This window comes from Lissotriton vulgaris, chromosome 7 (assembly GCF_964263255.1).
Source record: "Lissotriton vulgaris chromosome 7, aLisVul1.2, whole genome shotgun sequence".
Classification (NCBI taxonomy): domain Eukaryota; kingdom Metazoa; phylum Chordata; class Amphibia; order Caudata; family Salamandridae; genus Lissotriton; species Lissotriton vulgaris.
In genome coordinates, this window is record NC_141695.1 from 217941493 (window position 1) to 217968651 (window position 27159).

General features: G+C 47.7%; 2 protein-coding genes across 3 annotated transcripts in view; one reads left to right on the forward strand and one right to left on the reverse strand.

The window, feature by feature from the left end:
- The window catches only part of LIN37 (lin-37 DREAM MuvB core complex component), a 234446-nt gene extending 230936 nt beyond the window's left edge, over positions 1-3510 (reverse strand). Inside the window, exon 1 of the mRNA XM_086929986.1 lies at positions 3236-3510. The gene's annotated coding sequence lies outside the window, so the exon portion shown is untranslated. The remainder of the gene's footprint in view (positions 1-3235) is intronic.
- Positions 3511-4005: 495 nt separating this feature from the next.
- PROSER3 (proline and serine rich 3) overlaps positions 4006-27159 on the forward strand; it is a 127400-nt gene continuing 104246 nt past the window's right edge. The window contains exons 1-2 of one of the 2 annotated variants that reach the window (XM_086929988.1): positions 4006-4123; positions 21660-21757. In XM_086929988.1, the coding sequence (XP_086786114.1) occupies positions 21747-21757 (11 nt within the window). In that variant the 5' untranslated portion in view covers positions 4006-4123; positions 21660-21746. The remainder of the gene's footprint in view (positions 4124-21659; positions 21758-27159) is intronic. The other variant, XM_086929987.1, reaches the window with a different exon arrangement.

Consider the following 27159-nt stretch of genomic DNA (forward strand, 5'->3'; position numbering starts at 1 on the left):
AAAGCACACCAGTCATGTTGGTGTAACTTATGCTGGTTAGCAGTATGAGATGCATGAGTAATTAATACGTATTTTGTTGTGAATTAGAGTTTAAAATTATGGAATTCTAAAAATGTTAGCCTATGATTTAAACATTACTACGGTGTGTGGAAGGGAAGCCGTTTTCGGAGATCTTCAATCTATCACGTTTTACTGTCATACTGTCTTCTGCATTTTCTCACTTTGTACACTTTCATTCTTTCTCTCCCAACATGTCTCTGAATTTGCCCATAAGCACATCATGTCTAACTGCTGTTAAAATCTACAGAAACATAACAGTTGGTGAAACGAAATAGTCTTCAGGAATGCAATATAGAGTAAACTATCTGAAATGTTAGCTGGCGCTGCGTGGGTGTCGTGGATTGCCTTCATTTAGGGTGCTAGGTTTTCTTAAGCAATCGTTTAGCACTCTTAGAGAACTTCCACTGCCAGTCACAGTAGCCGCTCTGCTGGTTTTGCTGCACAGTGGACTGGCCTCCGTGGACACTGGACAATGATCTGCTCTCTGAGTCACACCGGCTGCCGGGGACCAAAATTGTGTTTGAGGGCAGGAGGGAGTGCTACACAGACTACCAGGAGGCCCTTTGGTAATTGCAAAGTAAGGAGAAAAAACATCCTGCCTACACCACTCAAGTTTAGAAGCAGGGATAGCCTTAAGGCAGCCCAGTAAAAGACAAAAAAGGCAGCCCAGTAAAAGACAAACACCCCTTTTTTGCCTGGAATGTCTGCACTACTAGTGCACAGTAGTGACTGTCTAGGGTGCCTTGCCAGCTTTTAAAACGGAAGGCTAGACACCACCAGATCAGCGTGGGGGCTGCAGGCAGTGCCCCGTTCGGATAATGAAACAAGTTAAAATTGTTTTCTTCCATGTGTTGAGCAGCACATGAAGAAAGCTTGTGAGGCGGCACTGACATGAGGCTTGATAGATCACAAATTTTGATCCGGGCAGGGCTTGCATGCTAAAATAAAAGGGGTCATGAACATGAATGACAAAGCTCACTTCTCGGAGCCGGGCTGGCTCAAATCTATTTTATACAGCATTGATTCAGTCAGAGAAGATCCGCGCAAGTTTTTTGACAACTACTCTCCGCCGGCATGCCACCATTTTCACCAGGCATGAGAAAAAAAGAGTCGACACCATCTTGGAGTGTGAACCTTTGCCAAAGTATTGCCATTTTAAAGCTGTTTAGAATCTATACAGTTTTTAACTTGTTCATTGTTTGTACACACGTGTTGTGTCTCCCATTTACCCTTTACCCCCGTCTTTTTTGTATGTAAATATTTTTCATTTCAGGTACAATGCGACCAAGGACTGACTGAAACCAGGTCATTCTTCCATTTATTTTTCACTTTCCCCTATCTTTGCACTGGTCCTGAAGAAAGCCCACCGACCTATATAGGCAACCAGGCTGAAACATGTCGACCGTATTTTAAAACACATCATGCAGCGCGCTTGAATTCCTAACCATTCCAAAGCGGCACAATACTTAATTACCCTCCCCCACTTGGGCTACCCGAATCCAGACCCAATAAAGTCCGACATCTGGCTGTCCGGGTATTTTAACTCACTTCCCGAGCACTTCCCTATCCACGATCACTACTGTTTTTAACCAAGGGTAAATCCTCCAGGCGGAGGTTGCATAAACACTGACTCAGGGATTATGCACACACGTGTATGAAAGCGGGGAGACAACATATACCGCTACGATCACCTAAATACATGTGTATGAGGGTCTTTTAATTTGTGAGACACCACGTACCAACCTGCCTACCCTGGTTATGCAGGACAAGTGATCCTTCCCCCATGATTTACTGCATGAATGACAAAGCTCACTTCTCGGAGCCGGGCCGGCTCAAATCTATTTCATACAGCATTGATTCAGTCAGAGAAGATCCGCGCGCGTGACGATTATAAGTTACAAGTCAGCAGCTCGCTCTGCTACAAGCTGCCAGGTAGCAGAGTCTCAACGACGAATGTGAGTTAGCCGGCGATGATGGGGGTCGGCTGAGCCTGAGAGGGCCCGGCCCGCCTATGGGATCCATGGTACCACCCCTGGGGTAGTGCAAGCAGCGTGCACACTGCAGCTAAACTTTAAATGCTGCCCGCTCGCGGCATCTCCTTATTATAAAAGTGTTTTGCCATTGGTCACTGAAAGTGACGTCAAAGTTATCTCGGCTGCGTTTTTCGGGTGTGTTGTTACACTGTAGCGCTGTAATGGCGCGCACATAAACCACCTGCCTGCCGGGAACTGGTGCATCGCGCGCCGACACTTCCTTTCAGGACCAGGACGTGAGCTCACACCCCACCACAGTTACTGGGCCTGTGCTGGTAGCTGCGGGAGCAGCAAAGCCGGCGCACAGGTGTCACAGGCACCAGCGCGTGCGCCAGGAGCCTGGCTTAGCCAGTTTCAGCGCTGGTAAAGCATTGTGAAACAGTGGTATTCATTTCATATGCGTGACAATGCATTTCAGTGCGGTGATGCGGCAAACCACACTGAAATGCGTTAAGAGTCACGCATGATGCATGATACTTGGCAGGCCTGGCTGAGTGACAAGGCATCCTAGGTGCCATCAGTGCTAATGCCAGCTCTGAGAGAGTGAGGCAGTGATGTTGGTCACTGCGCTGTTTGAGATTGATAGCATACTAATATGGTAGTATTGTAAAGATAGAAGACAGGAGTTGGATTTATAACTTCTACATTGTGATAAAAGGTGTTTATGTAGCCAAATTACAATGGCCTGGCAATTGTATAATGTAATGAACGTTATATAAAATGTTCATGGTACAGCAAGCAGCTCGGCTCTAATTAGTCAAAGTAGGTGTCAAATTATGCGATGATGTGAGGAGAATGTGCAATGGTCTTCAATGCTTAGTTTTGCTCACGAGAAAGTGTCACTCTATGGGTCACACATTTGGTCGTTGAACGTCCCACATAAGTACACTGAAATCATGAAAATGTCACACACACGCAATCTCAAACCTTGTCACCTATGGAAGTCATGGGATAACAGGTGGAGGTTTAAGTGAGAGATGAAGAAGATGAATATTAAAGCCCGAAATGTCATAAACAGGTTTGTACCAAGTAGAAGAGGTGCACCAACTCATATAAATGTTCAGTGCACTAGCTGATGCCACTAAGGTTGTATTTCCAACAAATACCTTTGAAACCAGAATTGTGTCTCTCTGTTGACATACCTCCGGAAGCCGTCGACTGCACCACAGCTCCCAGAATTCCTTTCGCCGGTTACCTCTGTCTGATTTGCGCTGATGGCCTTCAGAAAAAAAATCACACGCTGTTTGAAAACGATGCAGGACGATCAATTGCGGAACTACATCTACCAGCATGCCTTTGACCACGGAGGAAGTCTGCTAGAGAGCCTTCTGCAGCCGTTCGCCCACCTCCGAGCGTCGAACAGTTGTACCGATCTGACAAACAAATCCCGCCGCGTTCCGTCCGCTTTGTCAAAGCCGCTTTTAGCCTGGTTCAGATTGGCTCGCTAAAATGCCAGTCACGCCAGTTTACCAATCATAAAAGGCTAGAGATTTTAACCAATCATGACAGACTAGAGACGTCACGTTCTACAAATGATCCAATCACGTAATGTATTACATTCAACAGGAAAATGAAAACAGCCGTTTCCTTCAGATAAGAGACATGTAATCTTGTCACAAAAAAACGGAATTAAGATCAAACCAACCAGTGAGGTGGAGTCGAGACACCACTAAAACAGCCACAATAAAACAAATGTTATATCTTAGCAGACTGTGGACGTGACTAAAAACGTGTTTTGTTCTGTGGAGGTTTGAGATCTTCCCTTAGATAAGTGACAGCTACAGTATTGTTTTCAAGTTTGTAAAGCTGGGAGTCCTACTCTCTACAGGTGTATGCTGGGAGACGTAGTCTCCTCGTTTAGGCGACGCTCGTGACGTATTCTTCACCAGTAAAACACGGGGAGAGAGGGCTTGTTGTCTCGAAGCCGTGCCTCAGTTTCCGGCTGTTGCCATGGGAACCAGCAGCGGGCGGAAGCGCGGGATGTTCAGACTTGGAAGTTGGAAGGAGACAGGAAGCAGCAGTGCTAAGAGGTAAGAAGGATGCACAGGTCCCCGTGTCAATAGGTTAATGAAGAGAACTGAGGTTGCCCGTGTATGTTGGAGGGCCAGTGCCAAGAGGGTCTTATATAATACCATGCAGTGTGCTGAAAGGAGAAAACGCTGGACAGGTCAGTGGCCCTTCTGAGGCTACAGGTTGCAGGATGAGTGAGCTGGTCAGGGAGCCTATCCTGATGATGGGCAGCTCTACGAGAGGATGCAGGGCGCTTGCAGTTATTAAAGATGCCAGGATAAACGAGCTCTTCCACAGGCTGCAGGGAGCCTACACTGACTAAATAGTGCAGGAAGAAGGAGCTTGCATTGGGTACACCTTGCAGGGTGAGGGCGTTGTCCATAGACTACAGGGAGCCTGTAAAAACTACAAGGGGCATAATGTCAGAGGCTGCATGGATACTACAGTTACTACCGGTAGCATGGTGAGAGAGCTCTGTCAGAGTTTTTTTTTTTTAAATTTTTGGAAGACCTTTATTGATAGAAAAAAGCAAATACAGCTCAGCAAGGAGCCCGAGGGCTCACACATACAGTGCAGCATAGTAAGAGCGCAAAGGATCCGTTACAGAAAGACTGAGGTCTAGTTTTAAAAGTTTTTTCCTGGAGGATAGACAGGAGCAGGATATCATAGCACAACAAGTCGGTTCCGGTGTTGTACAATCAAGCACACACCGGAAGAAACCACCGGAGTCGCTGCGCAGCACCCAGAAGAGAAACGTCTAAACCCAAAGGAAGAAAAAAGAATAGAAGGCCCATAGAACCAAAAATAAAAACAAACCCACCCCCCCGTCCACCCCTCCACCCTGCACCCCTGCAGCAGGCTACGGCCTACCCCCCCCCTAGCAGTGTGCCTGTCGCCCAATAAAAGAAGTCCCGAAATATAGAGAGTAAGAAAAGGATCCTATCCTAAATCTCTCATAAAATAAAGAAAGGCGGGGAGGAGCCCACCACCCGTCCCCCGGCTCCGCTCTCCCGTGAGGCCAGTAGCAACACAAAGCATGACGCCCAATAATAATAACATACATGATACGCAGAAGAAACTGGAAGCACAGAAGCAGCGCACAATGAAAGCAAGGTAGCAACACCCAACCCATATGTCCAGGGCAGCAACAAGGAAATCCCCAAACCATGAACACAAGCGTATGCCCCCGACCCATTCTTTCTGCTCCATCAATGCGTACCCCGGACACCCAAAGGAAACTATCCCCCGGCTGCCCCCTCCCGCAAGAGCAATGCAAGAACAGGAGTTGGTAGTCTGGTGGCAAAAAACAGTTCGCAGAACACAGAATGGAGCACAGAGTCAACCCATCACACCATCAGTAATAACAGCATTCCCCCCAGCTGCCACAATCAATAACGAGGAATCCGCCAGTCCGAGAGGAGAAGTGTCTATCCCTGTCCCGTTTTCTCCTTACCACCGCAAACCAATGTAATCGATGCAGGTGTAGTCGGCAGTCCAAAAATGTCCCCGTGGTGTGAGCGACTCGACGTGTCCGGAACAAGCAAATCCAGTAGTCCCAGGGAAGGTGCAAAGTACGCCATCTTCAACTCGTAGGGCGCAGCCGGGACAGGGAGGGAGATCTCTGTGTCCAGCACCTCCAGAGGTGAGTCTCGGGGAACTGCGAGCACGACATGGGGGGAAGGCTCACGCCGTGACAGAAACCCCGAAGGAGCATACGGTCTCGGGAGATGACCTCCCGCGGCGGAAGTCGTTGGGAGGCTTGGGATCACGAAGGCGCCACTGTCGCCGGAGGTCGCCATCTTATCACAGGCGGAGGTGGAACAAAGAGTGATGCCGAGACCCTGCGAGTCAGCCATCTTGGAACGGCCCGATACACTGAGCATGCCATCCATCTTGTCCAGCAGGGCGCAGCCAGAATGTATCACATCAGAGCGGAGGGAAAGAACCGCTGCTAGTAAGACATCATAGCCATGAGTGGTAGCACACACTGTTTCAAACATGTCTCCCCGCTCAATGCGTCCAGAAACACAAGTCACATCCGACTTTTCAGGATGCATCACGTTATGCCCACCACAGCATCAGGCAAAGAAACTCCGAGTCGGAGCAGGCTGCGCACCATAGAATATCAGATTGCCGCGTTGCGAGGAACAGATGACTGAGCCAGGATGTAGACAGAAGCACAGTCAGCCCAATATGTCGTCCTGCTCGGTTCCGAGTACTCGGCCAGGCCGGGAGCCTCCCGCCATTAGCGGGCCGATGTGCAGGCAAAAGTCACACAAACAGCAGTCCGGGTGCCCATAACATCATAATTACAGCCAACAGGTCTCCAGGCTCGCTTGTCTCAGCACCAGCGGTGCAGCGGGACGTAGGTCGCAGGGTCAGCTGCCCTTCGGTAAATACCGACCAACACTCCACAGTCGCCAAGCCCGATGACGTGAGCCTGATGGCCGGCCTCAACGTCCACGCGAGGTCCCGGCCTTCGTGCCAATGCGGGCCGCAAACTGTGCCCGAGCGTTTCTTCCACTTGCAGGAAAGCAAAAGCCCCAGGATTTCGCGGCGGGTCGTCGGAGCGCGTCCGCTATCTAAATCGGCTACTTCAATACAGGATCTCCGGCAGGATAGTCTCGAAGGAGGAGATGGTCCCCGGAGCCGAGGGACTACACGTCCGATCCGAACGCCATCTTGGCTCCTCCCCTCTGTCAGAGTTTTAATGGGACTTAGCAACGACTACTGGTATCCGGATGAAAGAGCTCTTCCATATTCTTCAGGGAGCCTGCAGGTACTAAAGATTGCAGGATGAAGGAGCTCTGCAGGCATTGGGTACACCTTGCAGGATGAGTGCGTTGTCAATAGTCTACAAGGACCCTGTAAACACTGTAAGGGTCAGCATGTCAGAGGCTGCATGCTTGCTACAGTTACTACAGGTAGCATGATACTCTGGGAGGAACTAGCAATAACAATAGGTAGCAGGATTAAATGTGAGCTCTACATGATACTGCAGGGAGCTTGCACAGGCTACATGGCGCCTAGAGTAATCCGGTTCAGGGCAAGGGACCTCTGCCAGAGGCTGCACAGAGCCTGTGGTGACTACAAGGAAAAGGGCAGTCAATCTCTGAAGTGCCAAGTGCATTGTCTGGTGGGTAGCTCGCTATACCGTGAGAGGGTGCTTAGTTTGTTATATTTGAAGTGTGGTCAATTTGCCGCTCATTTCGGTGTTGTACGTGATTGACCAGAGGCATGCTCCTATTCTGTCTTTGGTCTAAGTGGCTAACACTGGTGGCCATTGGGGGGCATCACCTGCAGCAGGTACTGCACCATTCAAGTTAGGATCACAGGCAGACGCTCAGGTAGAAGGGTGCTGGTACATTGGTTATTTTTCGTCTTCTGCTTCCCGTTGCTCTTAAGAAACCTCAATCTGAATCTATCTTTAAAAAGAAGTTAAAAACCTTTCTTTTCAACTAAATTGGGCTCTGTTTTATTCTTTCCTGGGTCTTTCCGCTTAGAACAGGTGTACACATGTACTATAATGATTATTATAATTGTTTTTTTTAGTGTCTGCTGCTCCCATTGTTCTGGGAAACAATTTGTTTAGCTTGCTATTCATTCCCCAAGGAGTGTTTATTGTCAGCCCATTAGTATTGATATATTACTATTTGCGTTTAAAAGGCTACCTGTGTGCTCTCACCCGCTGGGAGGTATAACCCTGGAGAAAAAAAGGCAGACAGTCCGGAACAACATTTTTATTCTGCCTTTCACTAGTCTGTGAAGTGCACCATCAGCCTTTTTTGGCTTCTCTGAAAACATGATGTTGCATTCTGGGGGTTGTATGTTTGCCTTCACACTTTATTTATGGATTGAAAAGATCAGATTAAAAAGTGATGTTGGCTAAAATGCCAGAACTGGCAGAAGGTGTAGATTGCATGGAGACACTTGTCAGTATGTTTTAAAATGTTCCAGTCATATTTTCCATTTCAAAAATTGCTTTTTCATACACAAAATAAAAAGTAAACTCTGCTTAGATATTTTGTGAGGGTTTGTTTTTAATTTCTTATGTATTAAAACGAGCATTGGCTATATGAATTGTTTTATCTTTTGTTTAGTGGAACATTTTATAATGAGCTCCACAGCACAACAAAGGTACAACATGGACATTATCAGTGCAGGGTTCACAAACAGAAGAATAGATAAAGAAGTGTCACAGTAGCAGGAGGAACATCACACGATTCTCTCTCGGTCAAACCGGACAGGTACAGCACAGGTAGCTAACTCGCTAAACAGGGAGTAAGAGGATTTTTACGACCAGGGGTACCCTCTCTTCATAGACATACGCAGACATGCAAAAAGCACAACTGGCCTGGAAGAAAGAGCCAGACCTCTATTAGAATTACCATACATTCTCATACTCTTATAGGGTGATAAAACCCACCGTCCTCGTGTGGCATGGTTCCACGTCCAGCATTGTAAACATCCAGGGGTATATTGTTCACTTATTGTGCAGTCTCTTAGTTTTGGTAAGGTTATGTCCCTCTTTGGTAATCACTTATATTCTCTTTTGTTAAACTGTCAGACCCATAATAAAAGTGTCTGTGGGGATGTCAAAAATGTTTTTTACTCGTGTCACAAGATTAAAAACAGAGAGTAGAGCGACATACTCTGCTTCTCTTTTCTGTCATCATGTAAAATGTTTGGAAAGCACTGCCTTAGAGGATCCAGTCTGGAAACTGGTCAGGTGCAGATTGTGAATTTCAAGGTGTCCTATATTAAAGTTATCCCAAGATGCCAGCCAATTGCTTATAATGTTTTATAGCACCAGTTGTAGTGACTAGTGACCGATCTTTGTGCTTGCGAGCATTACCACCTGGTATTGTGTGGATTATTTTAGAGGGTCGATTGTGATTATCTAGGGTAGGGTAGGGTACTGAGATCCCTATAGTTACCACTGGTTGCAGGGAGTCCTGTGTTAGGCACGGGGAGATAGTGATATGCCCGTAATCACAGGATGTTTTGCTGAGGGCACGATTTAAACCTGTTGCCCCAGTTTCCAAGTCAGTAGTTCTAGTCATTTGGCTACATCTCCTCCTCTGGGGCTGCATTACAAATATGGCGCACTTTCCTTATTGGTGTCATGGCGCACCTTTCGGCAGTTTCGCCGGGTGCAAACTGGGAATGTGCCCCCTATTGTCATGAAAGCACTGCGCTGCGGGCAGCCGTAAACGCGCTTCCCCGCTGACAGCACATTCAGTGAAATATTGAGCAGCTGCTTCAAAGCCACTCCATGTTCTCAGTGCAGGTAGCAACCCACCTGCTCTTTGAAAAGGGGGAGAGAAGACCCCTTACAGACAGGTGGAGTGAGCGACTGCACCTGCCTGCAGGGGGATTTCTCGGAGATTCAGACCTTGAAGTGGGGAGTATCGAGACAGCTCTACCTTGAGCACTGCTATTTAGTGGCTGGAGGGGTGAAAGATTGGACTGCAGTCTCTAGTGCTTAATGTGCAGGAGTTTCTGGGTCATGTCTGCCCTTTTGTCTGTCTCTCAATACTGCTTCAGAGAGGCTGAAAGCTACATGCAGAAATCTCACATTTCATTGTGCCCATGTTGTGGGTGCTCCAGTCTGGAGGCAGCCTATACCTTTACAAAAAGAGAGCAGCAGAAGTGATATAGTTCCCCTTCAAGTGAATGGTAAGCCCATATGAACCACTATATTCAAAGGCGCACATGCTCCGATATCCTTTGAGTGAGAAAATCTGTGTGGGTGAGCCTGCCAGTCTGATGTGTGGGTACCAGAAGATCGCCCAACCTAGAGAAGGTGACCATAGGGTTGGCCGCATATGAGATTGGCGTTGCCCTGGATGTGTCTCCCGCCAAAGGTCTGTCAGACCCATGGATTCCACAAAGGTGGCCCGTCGTGTGTTTGTCTTTGGCCTTTCTCCTGTTCTGGTCACCTTGTCTAGGTTCCCCTGTAATATCAGGTTGAGATCACCCCCAAGGATCGTCGGTGCATCGTGGGCCCATGCCACCCAGGACCCCAAACGTTCCAGACTCTCAGCTGTAGGCCTGGGGGAAAGTACCATGAGCTCAGCACCAAATCCTCACATAGTATCACCCCTGTATGGCACCCTTGCGCTCATTATCAATTACCCACGTTTTGCTGACCTCCAGCGGAGGGATCTACGTGCCATTATTTCCTCATCCAGGAACCCTTTGAAAATCCTGCATGTGCCAACAAAATATATCTGCCACTACCCACAAACCTGCAGTTGTTGCCTAGTAGATGAGTCTCCTGCAACATTACGATGTCAGTCGTATCGCATCAGGTATTTCCGTACCACCCCTCTCATAAGCTTATCCCCCAGGCCATTTACAATCCAGGAGAGGACCGTCAAGGTCTCGACTCATGCCTGCGTATATCATGCTCCCCATGTATTGCTTGACCCACTTCCTATATCTCCAGCACCATCCTGCCTGGGCCCACACTGTCGGATCACTTGCCCTCAAACAAACTCCCATCCCCGTAATTCCCTCCTCCCAAGCACCTTACACTGCAGGCTCGAAACTACCCACCTCCCCAGTGCCTGAGATGCCTGAGGCAACAACATTATAACTGAACCAGAGACTTGTCTCTGAGTGAGAGGTAAAAACCCATGCAGCAATCCTGGACATCCCTGAGATTGTGTGTGTGTGTGTGTCAAGACTAGAGCACAGAGCCGAAAGCACAGTTAAAAAGAAGTGTTGGGGTCTGAAAGAATGGCCCAACCTTCCAAGAGGGAAGGTAAGAAGACTGGGAAACCAGATTCTGAACAGCAAAAGAATCAGGACCCCTCTCCTCAGGGAGAGGACTTGGAAGCCCCAGAGGGATCTGAGCCTATGGAACTTGACCCTTACCAGGTTGAGCTCTTAGGCGCACCAGGGAAGAGCTGTGCCTTGGACAGCAGTCCTGTCCAACTCTTGAAAGCCTGAGACAGCAAGCTGCTGCACAGGAAAAGGGAGATGTTCGTGGTACCCACAGAGTCTATTAGGAGGAAGGACTACTATTCACTGAGGCTTGAGACCCCAACCCCGGAGCCACTTGGAGAATGGTAGTGCCTCAGAAGTACAGGGAGATCTTACTCACTTTAGCTCATGAAATCCCCCATAGCTGGAAATCTTGGACAAACCAAAACTTGGAAAAGGCTAGTTAGCCTCTTTTACTGTCCCCAGATGTCTCAAAAACTAAAGGAGTTTGCCAGCTCCAGTGGCAAAACAGGTGGACACCAAAAGGTCCCCTTAAATCCACTAGCAGTGGTTGGGGTCCCTTTGAAAGGGTAGATGTGGACATAGTGGGTCCACTTCAGCCTCCCTCATCAGGATTTTTCTTTATACTAGTGGTAGTGGATCATGGCACTAGGTATCCTGAAGCAATTTCCCTTAGGACCTCTACAACTTCTGCAGTAGCCAAGGCCCTCTTTGTTGTCTTCACCAGGGTAGGGTTTCCTAAGGAGGTGGTTTCAGACAGAGGGTCAAACGTCATGTCGGTTTACCTAAAACATATGTGGAAAGAGTGCAGTACAAGTTTACTGCAACCTATCACTCACAAACCAATGGTCTTGTTAAGAGGTTTAACAAGACATTGAAAGGCATGATGTGGGGCTCCCTGAAAAGCTCAGAAGGAGATAGGATATCCTATTGCCATGCTTGTTTTTCATCTACAGTCAGGTGCCTCAGAAGAGAGTAGGGTTTTTCCCCTTTGAACTTCTGTTTGAATATCCTGATAGGGGACCACTCTGACTTGTAAAAGAGGGTTGGGAGAAGACTTTCCAAGAACCCAAACAATATATTGTGGACTATGTACTAGACCTAAGGTCCAGAACGGCTGAGTACATGGAAAGAGCTTCCAAAAATCTTGAGGCCAGCCAGCTGCTCCAGAAGCACTAGTATGACCAAAAAGCTGCACTGGTGGAGTTCCAACCAGGGCAAAGGGGTGGGTTTTGGAGCCAGTGGCACCAAGGGCTTGCCAGGATAGATGGAGTGGCCCTTACCCTATCCTAGAAAAGAAGAGTGAGTTCACATACTTGGTTGACCTGGGCGCAAACAGGACACCCAAAAGGGTAATTCATGTGAACCGCGTTAAGCTTACCACAACAGGGCTGCCATCACCATGCTGATGGTGACTGATGAGGATCCGAAGACAGAGTGAAGCTCTCTCTGACCTCCTCTCATATAGCCCCAACGATAGGTCAGTGGATGGAGTTGTCTGCTCAGACACCCTCTCTGCCCAACAGCAGGCTGATTGCAAGCAAGTCTTGCAACAGTATGATCAAGCCAAAGAGAGCATTGGAGCTGAAGTCGGCAAGATGCTGGAGATAGGGGTTATTGAACCCTCTGAGAGCCCCTGGGCCAGCCCATTGGTTCTAGTCCCCAAACCTCATCCACAGGGTGGAAAGAGAGAAATGAGGTTCTGTGTAGACTATAGAGGCCTCAACTCTGTCACCAAGACAGATGCTCGCCCTATCCCAAGAACTGATGAATTGATCGATAAGTTAGGTGCAGCCATATTTCTAAGTACATTTGACTTAACTGCAGGGTACTGGCAGATTGGCATGGCACCAACTGATGGGCATTATCAGTTTACTGTTATGACTTTTTGGTTTAAAGAATGCCCCTGCCACCTTCCAAAGGTGGGTGAATCAAGTCCTTGCTGGATTGGAGTACTTTAGTACAGCATAACTAGATGGTATTGTTGTCTTTAGCTCCACCTGGCAGAATCACCTGATCAACCTGAGGAAGATTTTTAAAGCCCTGCAAACTGCAGGCCTAAATATCAAGGCATCCAAATGTCAGATCGGGCAGGGAACAGTGTTATACTTGGACAACCTTGTTGGTGGAGGCCAAATGCAACCCTTACAACCCGAGATCCAGGCCATCCTGGACTAGGCAGCTTCAACAACCCAGACCTAAGTCAACGCATTCATTGGCTTGACTGGTTACTACAGGAGGTTTGTGAAGGGCTATGGGTCCATTGTGACTCCCCTCACAGTGCTCACCTCTAAGAAGATGCCCAAAAAGGTGAACTGGACAATTAGCTGTCAAAAGGCTTTTGACACTCTAAAAAAGGCAATGTGCTCAGCACCAATTCTCAGAGCTCCAGAGTATCCCAAGCAGTTCATTGTACAGACTGATGCCTCTGAGCTAGGGTTAGGGGCAGTCCTATCCCAGGCAATAATGAAGTCCAAGACCAACCTGTTGCTTTTATAAGCAAGAATCTTCTCCCCAGGGATCAGTGTTGGAGAGGCATTGAGAGGGAGGCCTTTGCTGTGGTTTGGTCCCTGAAGAAGCTGAGACCATACTTGTCTGGTTCTCACTTCCTGGTTCAAACTGATCACGGACCTCTCAAATGGCTAATGCAAATGAAAGGTGAAAATACTAAACTTTTGAAGTGGTCCATCTCCCCACAGGGAATGACTTTATAGTGGAACACAGACCTGGGACTGCCCATGCCAATGCAGATGGACTTTCCAGGTTCTTCCACTTAGACAAGGAAGACTCTCTAGGGAAAGGTTAGCCTCATCCTCTTTCATTTGGGGGGGGTGGTGGGTGTGTAAGAAAGTGCCCTATTTTTGTATGGTTGCCCCCACTGCTGATGTAATTTGACTGAGTGTTCCCTGGGTTCATGCCAAACCGATACCCAGGGCCTTTGTTCTTTCCCTAAAATGCATTATAAATAAAACCCAGTTGGCACTCTTTGGCCACAGGTCGGTCCCTTGTAAATGGTACCACAGATACCTAGGGCATTGTGACCTGAGAAGGCCTCTAAGGACTGCAGCACTTATTGTGCTACTCTTAGAAGTCCTGTACCCTGACACTCACACACTGCCTTTGCAGGCTGCGTGTCTTGGTGCAGAACAAAGTGAAGTCGACATGGCACACACCCCTGTGTGCCATGCCCACAAACCACTGCCCTGGCATACATCAGTCATCTCTCTAGCTGGGTGCCCTATGCCAGTGGTGAGGGTACAGGTGCATGAGCCCTGTACCCCTACAGTGCCCAGGTCCATTCCTGGGCACTGTAAGTGCAGTGCTGCCATTATGAGTCTATGGTGTTGGGAGTTTTTCATTACGAACTCCACAACACCATAATGGCTACACTGGAGACTGCGAAGTTTGGTATCAAACTTCTTAGCAAGTTAAACCCACACTGATGCCAGTGTGGGATTTAATGTAAAATGCACAACAGAGGGCAACTCAACCTACTTCTAGTGACCTGACTGAGTGGCTGCTTAGGCTGCCACCAACCAACATGTTTCTGGACCCCTGGGTCGAGAGCTGCTGCTCTCGGGAGCCTGAAACAATGCACATCCTGGGACGATGTTGAAAGTCTCCTCCCCCAGGATGGGCAGGGTTCATGAAGGAGAAGCTTCAGAGGCTTGCCACCTTTGTGAGCTTCTCCAGACCGATTGCTGCTTTCAGCAACTGGTCCCTACTGGTCCTACCCCCCACTGTGGGCGGGAGAGCCAGTGAGGGAAAGAGGTGTGCCCACCTCTGCCAACTGCACCCCTCAGGTGGGGAGGCGAGGTGAAGCACAACCTCGATTCACCGCCCTCTTGAGGATGGGGGACCCATCTTGAGGATGGGGGCAACCAGGACAGGCTACTGCCCCCCTCCCACTAGAGTGGCAGAATAGGAGGTGTACCCACCCCAGGGAAAGGACCCATTGGTCCCTGCCCTTTACCTACCTGTAACGCCCCTAAATTTAGTATTTAGGGGGCACCCTGAACCTTGCTTTCCCAGATTCAGACAAGAAAGAAGATAAGAAGGACTGAAGAGCCGTGCAGAGCTAACAAGAGGACGACGCCCACTGACTTGGCCCCAGCCCTACCGGCCTGTCTCCCCCTTGAACCTGCTCCTGCAAAATCCTGGTGTGTCCTGCAGCCAGCAACCCCAAGAAACCCGGAGGACCTGCCTGCACTTCTTTTTTTTATTTTTTATTTTTTTAAATAAATCGTTATTGATACATTTTCTTTTTTCCTCCCCTAGTTGGTTTTAAATAAAAATCCATATAAAGCAATAAAATCTATTGCATATACATACCCGACCAACCCCCCACCCCCCAAGCTTGAGCATATACATATGAAAAAACAGTAATTGAGGAAAATAAAACATGGTAAATGATAAATGACATTTTTTTGCCTGAATGATAACCATGAACATAAAATGCGTTTTCTCACTACAATTGCAAACAAAGTAAGTTATATGATTGAATAATTATCAGACTGCAGGGCTCGAAAAATAAAAAAAATGGTACTAGTCCTGCAGGACTAGTACCTTGAAAAATGTCCTCGACCTAACTGCAACCTACTTGACTTCCGTCTGTGAAAGTGGAGCAAATGTGACAAGATAACAAGATTTAAAGGCATCTTTAGTGCCCGTTAACTTTGTGAGCAATAAAAATGCCTTTAAATCTTGTCACATTTGCTCTGTTTTCAGAGACAGAGGACAAAAGTTGGTTTGTTTTCAAACTCGCCAGAAAGGGCGAGTAGGACCTAAAAACAACTCGACCTTGTTAAATTTAGCTCGACTATGCGAGCGGTCGAGTGGAATTTTCGAGCCCTGGACTGGATTCTGTATCCAACGTGCTAGTGGGTCCCATATTTTTAACCCAGTATTTTGACTTTTTCTACCTTTTTTTCCGTATATAGCTTTTTCCAAATTATATGTTGCCAGGAGTCTGGCTCGCCATTGTTCAAAAGCTGGAGGATTATGGTCTAACCATGCTGTAGCCAAACACAATCTGAATACAGCCGTAGCAATAAATATAGGCCCTTGAATTTCATTTGGCCGCTTGTCTCCATCTAGACCAAGTATTAGTTCTGCCGTCGTGATTTCAATTTGTATTTTAAAGATGTTAGATAAAAAAGTGGAGATTTTCCTAAGGATTGTACCCAATGTGACACATATTGCGAATATGTGTACGATATCTGCCTCATACTGATTACATCGAGGGCATTCTGTACCTCTGCCTGACCCAATTTGGCAATTTTGTTCGGGGTATAGTATAACTGGAAGAAAGTTTTATAGTATTGGGCTTGAAGGTTGGTAGACATTAAGCATAGCTGGGATGCCTTAAGTGATTTCTCACAGGTATCCTCCACCACATCTAGTTTTTCCTTCCAGTTTGTTATAAATTTTGCAATATCATCTGGTAGGGCAGATAAGTTATTGTATATACAGCCAATTTTTACCCTGGGGGTAACAATTATTGTATCGATCAGATGAATGTTCCCAAATTTGGCAGGGCCTCCCCCTTTCTTCATTAAGAAATCTCTAATTTGTAAAAATTAAAAAAAATCTGATTGGTTTAATCGAAATTCTGATTTCAGTTCCGTAAATGTTTTGAATCCTATATTAGAATAGAGATTACCGCATCGAGTGATCCCTGCTCTTTGCCACCTTATCATGCATGCGTCATTAAATGTTTCTGGGAGGTTGGTATTTCCCACTAGTGTAGTGTAGTAGGAAAATCTCCCAATACCCAAAAGCTTTTGCACACTGTTCCACGCTGAATATACACCCCTTAGGGTTTTAAAACATACTTTTTTATAGTAGCAATTGTAGGTTAGTCGCCAGAGATGTGCTTTTGTTTCGTTACCTAATATTAAACCCTGCGGTGTCGGGATCGTCCCCTCACATTCTGCTGAATTATTCGAGGTCAGAAGAATATGGCTATACTGTATGATCGTGGCCCACCAATATATTTTTTAATTCGGCAGCGCGAGTCCACCTCTTTCTTTTGGTAGTCTGATATATTTGAGTGCCCTACGTGGTTTTTTGTAGTTCCATATAAACTGTGAGAATAAGGTTTCTATGTCCTGGAACAATTGTGGAGTGAAATCTAAGCAAATGGTCCTAAAAAAATTTAGAAATTTTGGGAGATATAACATTTTGATGGCATTGCATCTTCCCACTAAGGTTAAATGGAGATTATGGATTCTTCTCAGATTTTTGCTTGTTTGGTTTATAAGGGGTTCCAGATTAATATTGACCAGGTTGTCTAGGTCTGACGTTATGTTCACTCCGAGATACATGGCACTGGTAACTACCCGGTCATCATGAAATGTAATATTATTATTGATTACTATTTTGGTTTTTATACTGATTACGTTTATATCCTGAAACTTCCCCGAATTGTTTTGCGTCTTCTTCCATTGCTTTCACAGCTGCGCAGGGATCTCGGGTGACTATTGCTATTTCATCCGAATAGGCAAGCGTCTTAGTATTGCCATTAATAGTTTAGATTGGTGATATCGCCGAGTTAGATTCTAATCTGAGGATGAAAGGATTTATGAAAAATAGCGAACAGCAACGGAGAGCACAGACATCCCTGTCTTGTCCCTCTGGTAACTCTAATGTTACCGGTCATCTCTCCGTTTATTGAGATAGCAGTTTCCGGGTTTGAGTATAACATATGGATAGCTTTGATAAATCGGCTACCAATACCACACCTCGACATTGCTGTCCATAGGTACGGCCAGGAGACCCTATCGAAGGCCTTCTCGGCAACTAATAAGATTAGGACCATAGGGTCTCCTGCCACCTCTGTGATGTCGAAGAGTGTAATGACCCTCTGAACATGATCAGTAGTCGATCGGCCCGGAATAAAGCCATGTTGGCGCAGAGATGTAATTTTATGTATGTGTTGCGCCAATCTGGTTGCCAGCAATTTGGAGTATATTTTAGAATCACTGTTGATTAATGTAATAGGGCGATAGGATCCCAGTTGTGTAGGGTCCTTGTTTTTTTCGGGAAAACTACAATATTTGCCTTATCCCAAGAGCCTGGGGGTTGCCCCCCCAAGAAGACATGCGTCATTAAGGTTGTTATAATTCCCTTCAGTGATTTGTGGAATTTAACGTAAAATTCGACAGGGATCCCGTCTAACCCGGTAGCTTTCCCGGGGGGTAAGCTATTAATTGATAGTAAAATTTCAACCCATTCTGGATTTTTTGCCAAGCTTTCTCTATCTTCCATGGATAGTTGTGGGGAATTAGACTGTTCTAGATGTTGTTCAATTTTGCTTTGGTTTTTATCAGTTTCTGTATACAAATCCTGATAGTAATCTTGAAATGCATTTCTTATCTCTGGTTGATTTTGTGTAAGGCCTTTATTGGGAACATTATTTTCTTTAATTGTGTTTGCCATAGTTTCTTGCCTTGTTCTTACCGCAAGATGAAGTCCTACTTTTTCACTAAGTTCGTATATGCGTTCTTTGTTCGCCATTGCTTTTTCTATGGCCTTTTTAGTAAAGATATCAGCCACTTTATTTTTTGCGATAGCTACTGCGACCCGTGTTTTTCCTCAATTTTATGGCCCGCTTTTACTGCCTTCATAAGATCTTCCTCTGTTTTAACTAGTCTGTCCTGTAGCATTTTAATTTCTTCTTTGGCTACCCGGTTACGGTTGAGGGAGAATCTTAAAGTCTCTCCCATTATTCCTGCCTTTAAGGTGTCCCAGACTATTTCGATTGGAGCTGTCCCCATATTGTACTCTAGGAACTCTGGGATCCACTTATTTAGACATCGACAATACTCTTCATTCAGAAGTAAAGCTCTCTCAAAAGTCCATCGTTTCTGACTATGGCCAGGCCCTTCTATATCTATGCTAAGTATCAATGGATTGTGGTCAGATAATACTCGGGGAAGTTTCTCTATTGTACATTCTGATAAGATTGTGTTGGAGATTAATATGTAGTCTAGCCTAGCTAGTTTCTTATGTGGGTGAGTTTTTAGTACACTACAAGAAATATGTACCACACATGGATTAGGGGACTGCTGGCAAGCAAAACACCCTACAGATCCAGGTCACACATTTTTTTTTCACACCCACATAAGAAGCCTGCTTTCATTTCTAAAGACTGCATCTCATGTGTACACCAGATTTGTTCAAACTGCAGCTTCTGGCACCAGCCAGAGACCGCAAATCCAGCGCCCCTGCACCTGCCGAACCCAGCTTGAGTGGAAAATCACCACAAGGAGGTCACCCTGGCGATCCTGACCTGAGATCCGGCTACCCCTGACCTCCCTCAAGCCTCCAGCTGACGCCTGCAACCTAAATCCAGAAAGCCCCCCCTTACCGCGACCAGGAACTGGTAAGAAGATCCACCCCCAAAAGGTACCCCTGCACCCGACGTCCCAAAGCCTTGTGTGCCCAAACCGACGGTGCCTAACTAACCCTTAACTTCCCAACTTACCTCTCCAAGTGGTGGTCGCACCCAGAAGTCCTTCGTCTCTCTGCCTGCAGTGCTTCTGCAAACAGGAGGATCTCCAGAGAAAACAACAGGGCGCCCAACGTCGAAACAATACTCTGCACCTGGCCGCCCCAGTGCTGCTGAGGGTGCACCTTTTTGTGCTACTTTGTTGAGCTTTGCTCCCACAACCCTCTAGCCTTCTTGCAGCAGCCACCAACCGGGGGCCCCCAATCCCCCATTGGATAACATGGGGCCTCAACACTCTGCAATCGGCCGCCCTAGTGACGCTGAGGGTGCAACAACAGTGCATCACTGACCCTGGGGGACCCCTGAGTCTAACCCCAGAACCTTAACTTCCACGGTCGATTACTTACCTGTGAATCGTTAACTTGTTTTTCCTTTATAGGATAACATTGACAATTTTCTTCCCAAAAGTTTCTAAGTGAGAAGTTTTGAAATCTGAAATATTCTTCAAAAATCGCACAAATAACCAAAGCGTATTTACTTACCTGTTTTACAGGAAATGTCCCAGTGCTGAATCCAGGTATCCAGCACTGAGCAAGAAAAGCAATGTACAAAGTAATTCGCCTGTAATTTACTGAAAAAACCTATTCATTTCAATGTACTGTATTTTCTAAGTGTTGCAACCTACTGCATCCTCTGTAAATCAAACCAAGTACAATTGCTATTGCATTTTCAAACTGTTCTATATCCAGTAACTTATTACTGTTAAGTATTTAATGCTTACCTGTGCCAGGCTTGCTTGGTTCTTAAAATATAACAACAATATATATTTTTATACAAACACAAATGGCCGAGAGTTCGGTTCTTGAGTGTGCAAGTTAATTTGCTGACTGAGTGTGTACATCAAATGCTTAACACCGTCCTCTGATACTGCCTTACTGCTCGACCACTCTCCCACAATTAGAGAGTAAGGTTCTTTCTAACTTTAACCTCTGCCTACCTCTGGGGTCATATGAACTCTATACACACTATACATCATTTTGGTGTAGTGTATATAGAGCCAGTTTCTTACAACCAGATCCCGAAAAAAGAACTTTAAGACATATACAGGAAAATAGTATGCACAAAGTTAAGTGTTTAATAATTACAGCTGACCCAACATTATACAACCCCTCTTAAGAGGGCCTAACAAGGAGTTTCATAGTGCAAACATTCTACCCCTACAGTTTGGTAGGAGGAGTAATCAAGTCTACAATTACTTATTGTGATTCAATGTAACAAAATATCTGTCTACAGGATGTAACACTACTGATAACCCACCCTTGGAGCTCCGTAGGCCATAACATTCACCTTTCATTCATTCATTCAAGAAAACTTTATTTCGGTAAAAGAAATACCATAAAAAGTATGCTAAAACATTTAAAAACAAGATAGACATAAAGAACAGAGTGAGTTGATTAATACAAAATTAATATCTAAAACAATTTCCAAGTGGGCACAATTGGACATAAATCATACATTTAAGGGCCCGGTTAAAATAGTATATAAGTTAAATTACTTAAAAATACAGGAAAAAAAAACTTTTGATAATATTCCTTTCACAAAAAATGCCTTTTGTCATGGATTTTTATGGGAAACAAATCAGACCTGGTATATGACAAACTTTACCAATGAAGCTATCAGGTTTGTAGCCTTTATCATTGGTGTCACCATAGCCAACTGTGGCTTTGTTTACTGACCACACACTTTCCAATCCAGCCAAGGGTGCAATGCAAGAGCTCTCTTTAAGTGGGAGCACACACAGGAGCACTACTGTGGAGAAGTGTGGCTCAATGATTAGAGCGGCAAACCCTGATGCAGAGGTCTAGCCCGGGACCAGGGTTCAATTCCCAGCCTCGGGGGTCTTGGGCTCAAAAATTCCACGGACCTGATACTTCTCGCCTCGGTGCCTAGTCCAATCATGGAGTCCCACTCTGCAACTCTGGGCAATAGCTTGCTTAATCTCCACAACGCTAAGGATGCCTGGCCTCCACCTTGGGGGTGCCCAGGAGTGGACGCCTCACAGGGAAAGCCAGGATGGGTTCCACAGCGGTATTCGTACAAGCGCCTTGAGACCCTTGCGGGTGAGTAGTGCGCTATACAAGTATCAATTTACATTTACATTACATTACTCAACCAAATGCTGCTCTTTTAATGTTGATCAAGTAGTTCTGGCGCTGTCGTGCCAGACCTAAAAGAGAGAGGTGTGTCTGGGGGGAGGGGGGGGGGGGGGGGGGGGTTACTATCACGGATCACTTCCGCTCCATTGCTTAGGCCCTGCAGGTCATGCCGGCTGCTTGTGACTGCGACCTGACATCTCTCTGTTCCTTCTGCAGTCAGAGATGTCTACTGGACCCGCCACTAGGAAGAAGCCGGAAGCCGAGGAAGGGCCTCGCGGCGCCCTCGTCCGCCCCTGAAGAGACATGGATTCCAGGTATGACTGCGGGGTGCGTGCTCTTCCCGAGGGAGTGCGTGACGTAGATTCCCCGCCCTGTCGATGCACCACCAGTCTGATCTTGAGCACATGCTCTTCGCTGTCCGGGCAGGACCCACTGTTGCTCCCCGACCCTGACATTCACGACCCCTCTGCTGGGCACCCCTTGCGCTGTGGCCCACCACTGCTCGACTAATGTACCTCAGTCTTGCCCTGCAGCCCCCCTTTTGCCAGGCCCGGGAGCCAGGTCCAGTTTTCTGGCCCAACTCAGCCCTCACCTGCAGCTGCACTGATATTCCATTGCTGTGACTTCAGGGCCTCTCTATCTGGGCACTTCATTCCTGGCCTGCAGCACCGCTGCTCTACCAATGTACCCCAGTCCTGCCCCGCAGCATCACTTACTGTACAGTGCTGAGAGCCACATACCGTTCAAATAACTTACCTGAATCTTGACTATCGCCTCCCTCCCACCCTCGCGATCTAAGAATGTCCTTGAATGCTGATCGGCAGCGCCCCTGCTATGCTGCACTTATAGCTCCACTACCGTTCCTGCCCTGAAGCCTCCCTGCCATTCCAGGTGCTCTGCCAGCACGCCCATCCCTACCGGCAGCATCCCTTACTATTTTGGTTCTGAGAGCCACATAAAGTTCTTCTAATTGAATCCATTCGTGGCCTGCAGCGCCCCCTCGTGTTACAGAACTGAAAGACAGATACAATCCTGAGTGACCTACAACAATCCTGTGTATGGGGTGGGTCCCATACACACGCAGCTCTGCCAATGTACTTCATCAGTACATACGATGGAGCCTGGCTATTCAGCACCTGCCGGTCTGTCTGTGCACCTTATTCCTGCCCTAAAGCCCCCCCTGCTATCCAGCTTAGGGTTACATTGACAACACTTGCAGTTCACCTCAATCCTGGGGTGCAGCTCGGGCTGTTCCAATGCCGTGATGATCCCCATGCAGATTATTTTACCTATCTTAATCGTGATCCTACGGCATCGTAGGTAGACCCACACGCCACTGATGCCCATCATGGCCGACAGAGGTCGCTGTTACACAAGTGTTCAGACCCACCTACAGCTCTCCCGGTGTACCGCTTAGAGAGCCGAAGCACCTCCGCTGTGCAGCATTGGGGTGCAGCGACAGCTCTGCCAGTGGCCTCGGTCCTGCTCTACTGTCCCCTGCTATTCCAGCGCATAGTAACTGTCAGTGTTCAGCCCTGGCGTGCCCGCGGAGCGCCCATACTCGGTCTCTACAGCACCCGATCCGCGTTGCACCACTGGGACTCCTGTGTCTGTGAATGAACCTCAGTCCAGACCTGCACGCCACGCCGCAGGCTTCCAGCGCCGAGAAGCACTGCCATCTCTCTGCTAGTGTTCCCGGCAACATTGCTTAATATTCGGGCTGCGCCGCGCACGCACTCCCTCACCCCCGGTCATTGCACCTCAGTAGTGCCCTTCATCTCCGCTGTTGGTCCAGTAGTTGGACTCCGCCAGGCCGCGCTTCAGTGCCCGGCTGCAGCTCTTTAAACTCATTCCAAAACATGCCTTTTCAAGCCTTCTTCCCAGTACGTTTCTGCAGAAGCACTCTACCCAGGGCCGGCCTATAGGCAATCTGCCAGGGCCCGAGGGGTGTCTGACAGGTCAGTGGGTGGGCCTGTTTTATTGTCCGCTGGGCACGTTTTTACTCTTAATTTTCCTGATATTAAAACAAATCTTGCCTGCTGTGAGCTTAAATCAATGCAGTCTCTCATACCTCGCAAAACAAGCTCACAACGTGTCTTTACAAGTTCTAAACTGCCCCAATTTTCAAATATGGACCACATTTTTAGCTAATTACCTACCGTGGGCCACTTTTATTTTGGTGTCGGGCCTATTGTCTGTCTAGGTTTGATCCTGACCCTACATGTTTCTATCTCTGTAGTCAACCCCTCATCCCCACTCCTACTCCTCCTCAGTCCCCTGTCACCCTCCCTCCAGATCGTACCCACCCCTCCATCCTGGGACCATTGGAGCAAAGCTGTATCCGTGGAACAGTGACCAAAAAAGGAGGTTGGAAATAAAAGTCCACCTTGCCACGCAGGGAACAGTGTAAGCGATCCGCTCGCCTGGGTCTGGGGAACAAGAGAGCGGTGCCCATGCCATGCGACGGGTCCGGTTTCCGCTGCCATGGTGGCCCGGGTGTTTGATTCAGGGCACCTTTGTTGCCACATCTCTTATTCATGCCCTCTCGGTGGGTAGAGCCAGACTCTGGGGCCAGACATCTCTGTATGACAATCGGCAGATGTGTCTGACTGTGCCCCAAGCCTACTGACCTTTCAGAGGACCTATCTATCAATAGTATGGATTGCTTTCTCTGCGGGGCAGGTCATGTGTGCTCTCACAACTACAATCCCATACCCCTGGCCAATATTGTGGAGCATCGGCAAAAAGAAAGAGGAAAAGGAGGGTGGCGAAGGAGCAAAAGAGTCCAGAGAAAGTGCTTGTTGGGGTCAGGCAGCTAATGTCGGCGACCGGGCCCTCGAAAAAAGTGACATTCAATTATTATATTGTAAGAACCTCAGGGCCTTGGAGAGCAACAGTGACACAGGTGAAGGGGATGCTACGGGTGGGGGCTGGTATTTGAAAACCATAATTCCCTGGATATGAGCAGTGAAGAATACAAGTCCTCCAATAAAAAGTATGGTAAGAGGCTGTGCTCCAGGGGAGGAGCAAACCCAAGTAGAGGAGGTCAAGCCATCGAATAAGAAGCATGCAAATGAGTGACAATAAAGCCAGCAAATGGTGATCAGTGGGCGGGCTCTAAGCCCACTGTAAGTTATGGTCCTCAACAGGTCTGTCTCCTACAGCCAGTTAAAAGCCGTCTGCTAAGTGAGACCTAAGTTAGTAGGCTGTCATTGGAAGCAGTGCAAGAAGGTTCCCATGGTGGGGGTTGGGGCATTTGAATTAATGCAGAAAACAGCCTATAAACCATTACAGCTTCATATTTTTAGATGCAAGGTAAGTATTTGTCACAGGGGCTGTTTATGTCTTGGCCTTAATGTATAAATGCCCAAACATTCACATTATCTTGATGCAGATTTACAGTGGTTATCAAGTTCAGTAGGCAAACGTTCCAAGTTGGGACACTTGAGATTATTGGTACCCAGGCTGACTCCCACAAACAGTAGACCCCCCCCCCCCTTACCCAACCAGGCTTACCTTTGGCAACGCCACAAACTAAGCACAGCAGTGGGCGACCTCAATAGATTAAAATGTGGTTAGTATTCTTGCTGCAGAAAAAAAGGTTTATTGAGTTTAATCAATCGATCACAACTACACTTCCTATAAAAAAATGTTAAAAAGGAAGTTCCATGACAGACATCACAGAGAAATACAATACTTCGGAAACGAACAGAACAAAAAGTACGTTCTGAACACACAGGTACAACATTTCTAAGAGAGATCTTTCTGTGACTTCAAAGCTCTGAAATCCAGAAACCTATACTTTTGTTGGACAACTCCTCTAGGAAACACACAACTAGTACCTGTCCAGTGAGATTAGCCATCATTGAGACCAATGACTTAAAGCTGGTAGCTTTAAAAGAGACCATCTGCAAACTTAGAAAGCCAATGAAAGTACCGCTGCACCTTTAGAGCCCCCAAAAGTGTTTTTTCAGTGTAAATTCAAACCAAACGCATCATGCCACTTTAACCCTCTCGCCACAACGGCCTTACCAAACCAACTGCTACCCAAAAAGCACCATGCTGAACCTTCGCAGACACTTTGGTTATCCTTCTGGATCGTGTCAAACAACGGATCGATCCCATCATTGTCCAACAACCCATTAAGGTACAACCCTGCTGCAGCAATCAATCATTTTCAGAAATGGTCTCCATGAGGTTTTGTCTGCACCAGAAAAACCCTTGTTACAATTTGGAGACATTTCATACACCATCCTAAACGATGCTTTGCCCTATGATCAAAGCTGTCCACAAAATAAGACACTAAGTGAGGGGACAGGACGGGACAATTTGGATCAAGACTACATAGCAACCACTATCAATCAATCAATCAATCAGTGACACTTATAAAGCGCGCTACATACCCGTAGGGTCTCAAGGCGCTGGGGGGGCCGCTACTGCTCGAACAGCCAGGTCTTCAGCTTCTTCCTGAAGGAGAGGTGGTCTTGGGTCAGGCGCAGGTCGGTCGGGAGGGAGTTCCAGGTCTTGGCGGCCAGGTAGGAGAAGGACCTTCCTCCTGTAGTCGCTCTTCGGATGCGGGGGACGGCGGCGAGGGCGTGGTTGGCTGATCGGAGGTGGCGTTTGGGAGCGTGGAAGTTGACTCGGCTGTTGAGGTAGCTCGGGCCTTGGTCGTGTAGGGCTTTGTGTGCGTGGGTGAGGAGGCGGAAGGTGATTCTTTTGTTGACGGGGAGCCAGTGAAGGTCTCTCAGATGTCCGGAGATGTGGCTGGTACGTGGGATGTCGAGGATGAGTCTGGCTGAGGCGTTCTGGATCCGCTGGAGTCTCTTCTGGAGCTTGGCGGTGGTACCGGCGTAGAGGGCGTTGCCGTAGTCCAGTCGGCTGGTGACGAGGGCCTGGGTGACGGTCTTCCTGGTCTCGGTGGGGATCCACCAGAAGATCTTCCGTAGCATGCGTAGGATGTTGAAGCACGCCGAGGAGACGTTGTTGACTTGCCTGGTCATGGAGAGGGAGGAGTCCAGGATGAAGCCCAGGTTGCGTGCATGGTCTGTCGGTTTGGGTGCGGTGCCCAGGGCGGGAGGCCACCAGGAGTCGTCCCAGGCGGAGGGTGAGGAGCCCAGGATGAGGACCTCCGTCTTGTCCGAGTTCAGTTTCAGGCGGCTGGTCGTCATCCACTCGGCTACCTCTTTCATCCCTTCGTGCAGGTTGGCTCTGGCGGCGGCGGGGTCGTTGGTCAGGGAGAGGATCAGCTGGGTGTCGTCGGCGTAGGAGATTATGCTGAGGTTGTGTTTGCGTACGATGGCCGCGAGGGGGCTCATGTAGACGTTGAAGAGGGTGGGGCTCAGAGATGATCCTTGGGGGACGCCGCAGATGACTTCGGAGGCCTCTGACTTGTACGGTGGTAGGCGGACTCTCTGTGTTCTTCCGTCGAGGAAGGAGAGGATCCATTCCAGCGCCTTGTCCTGGATTCCGATGTTGCTGAGGCGCCGTACTAGGGTGCGGTGGCAGACCGTGTCGAATGCCGCGGAGAGGTCTAGGAGGATGAGGGCCGCTGTTTCTCCATTGTCCATCAGGGCTCGGATGTCATCGGTGGCGGCGATGAGGGCGGTCTCGGTGCTGTGATTGGCTCGGAAGCCGGACTGTGAGGGGTCGAGGGATCCGTTCGTCTTGAGGAAGGCGGCCATCTGCTTGTTGACGGTCTTCTCGATGACTTTGGCTG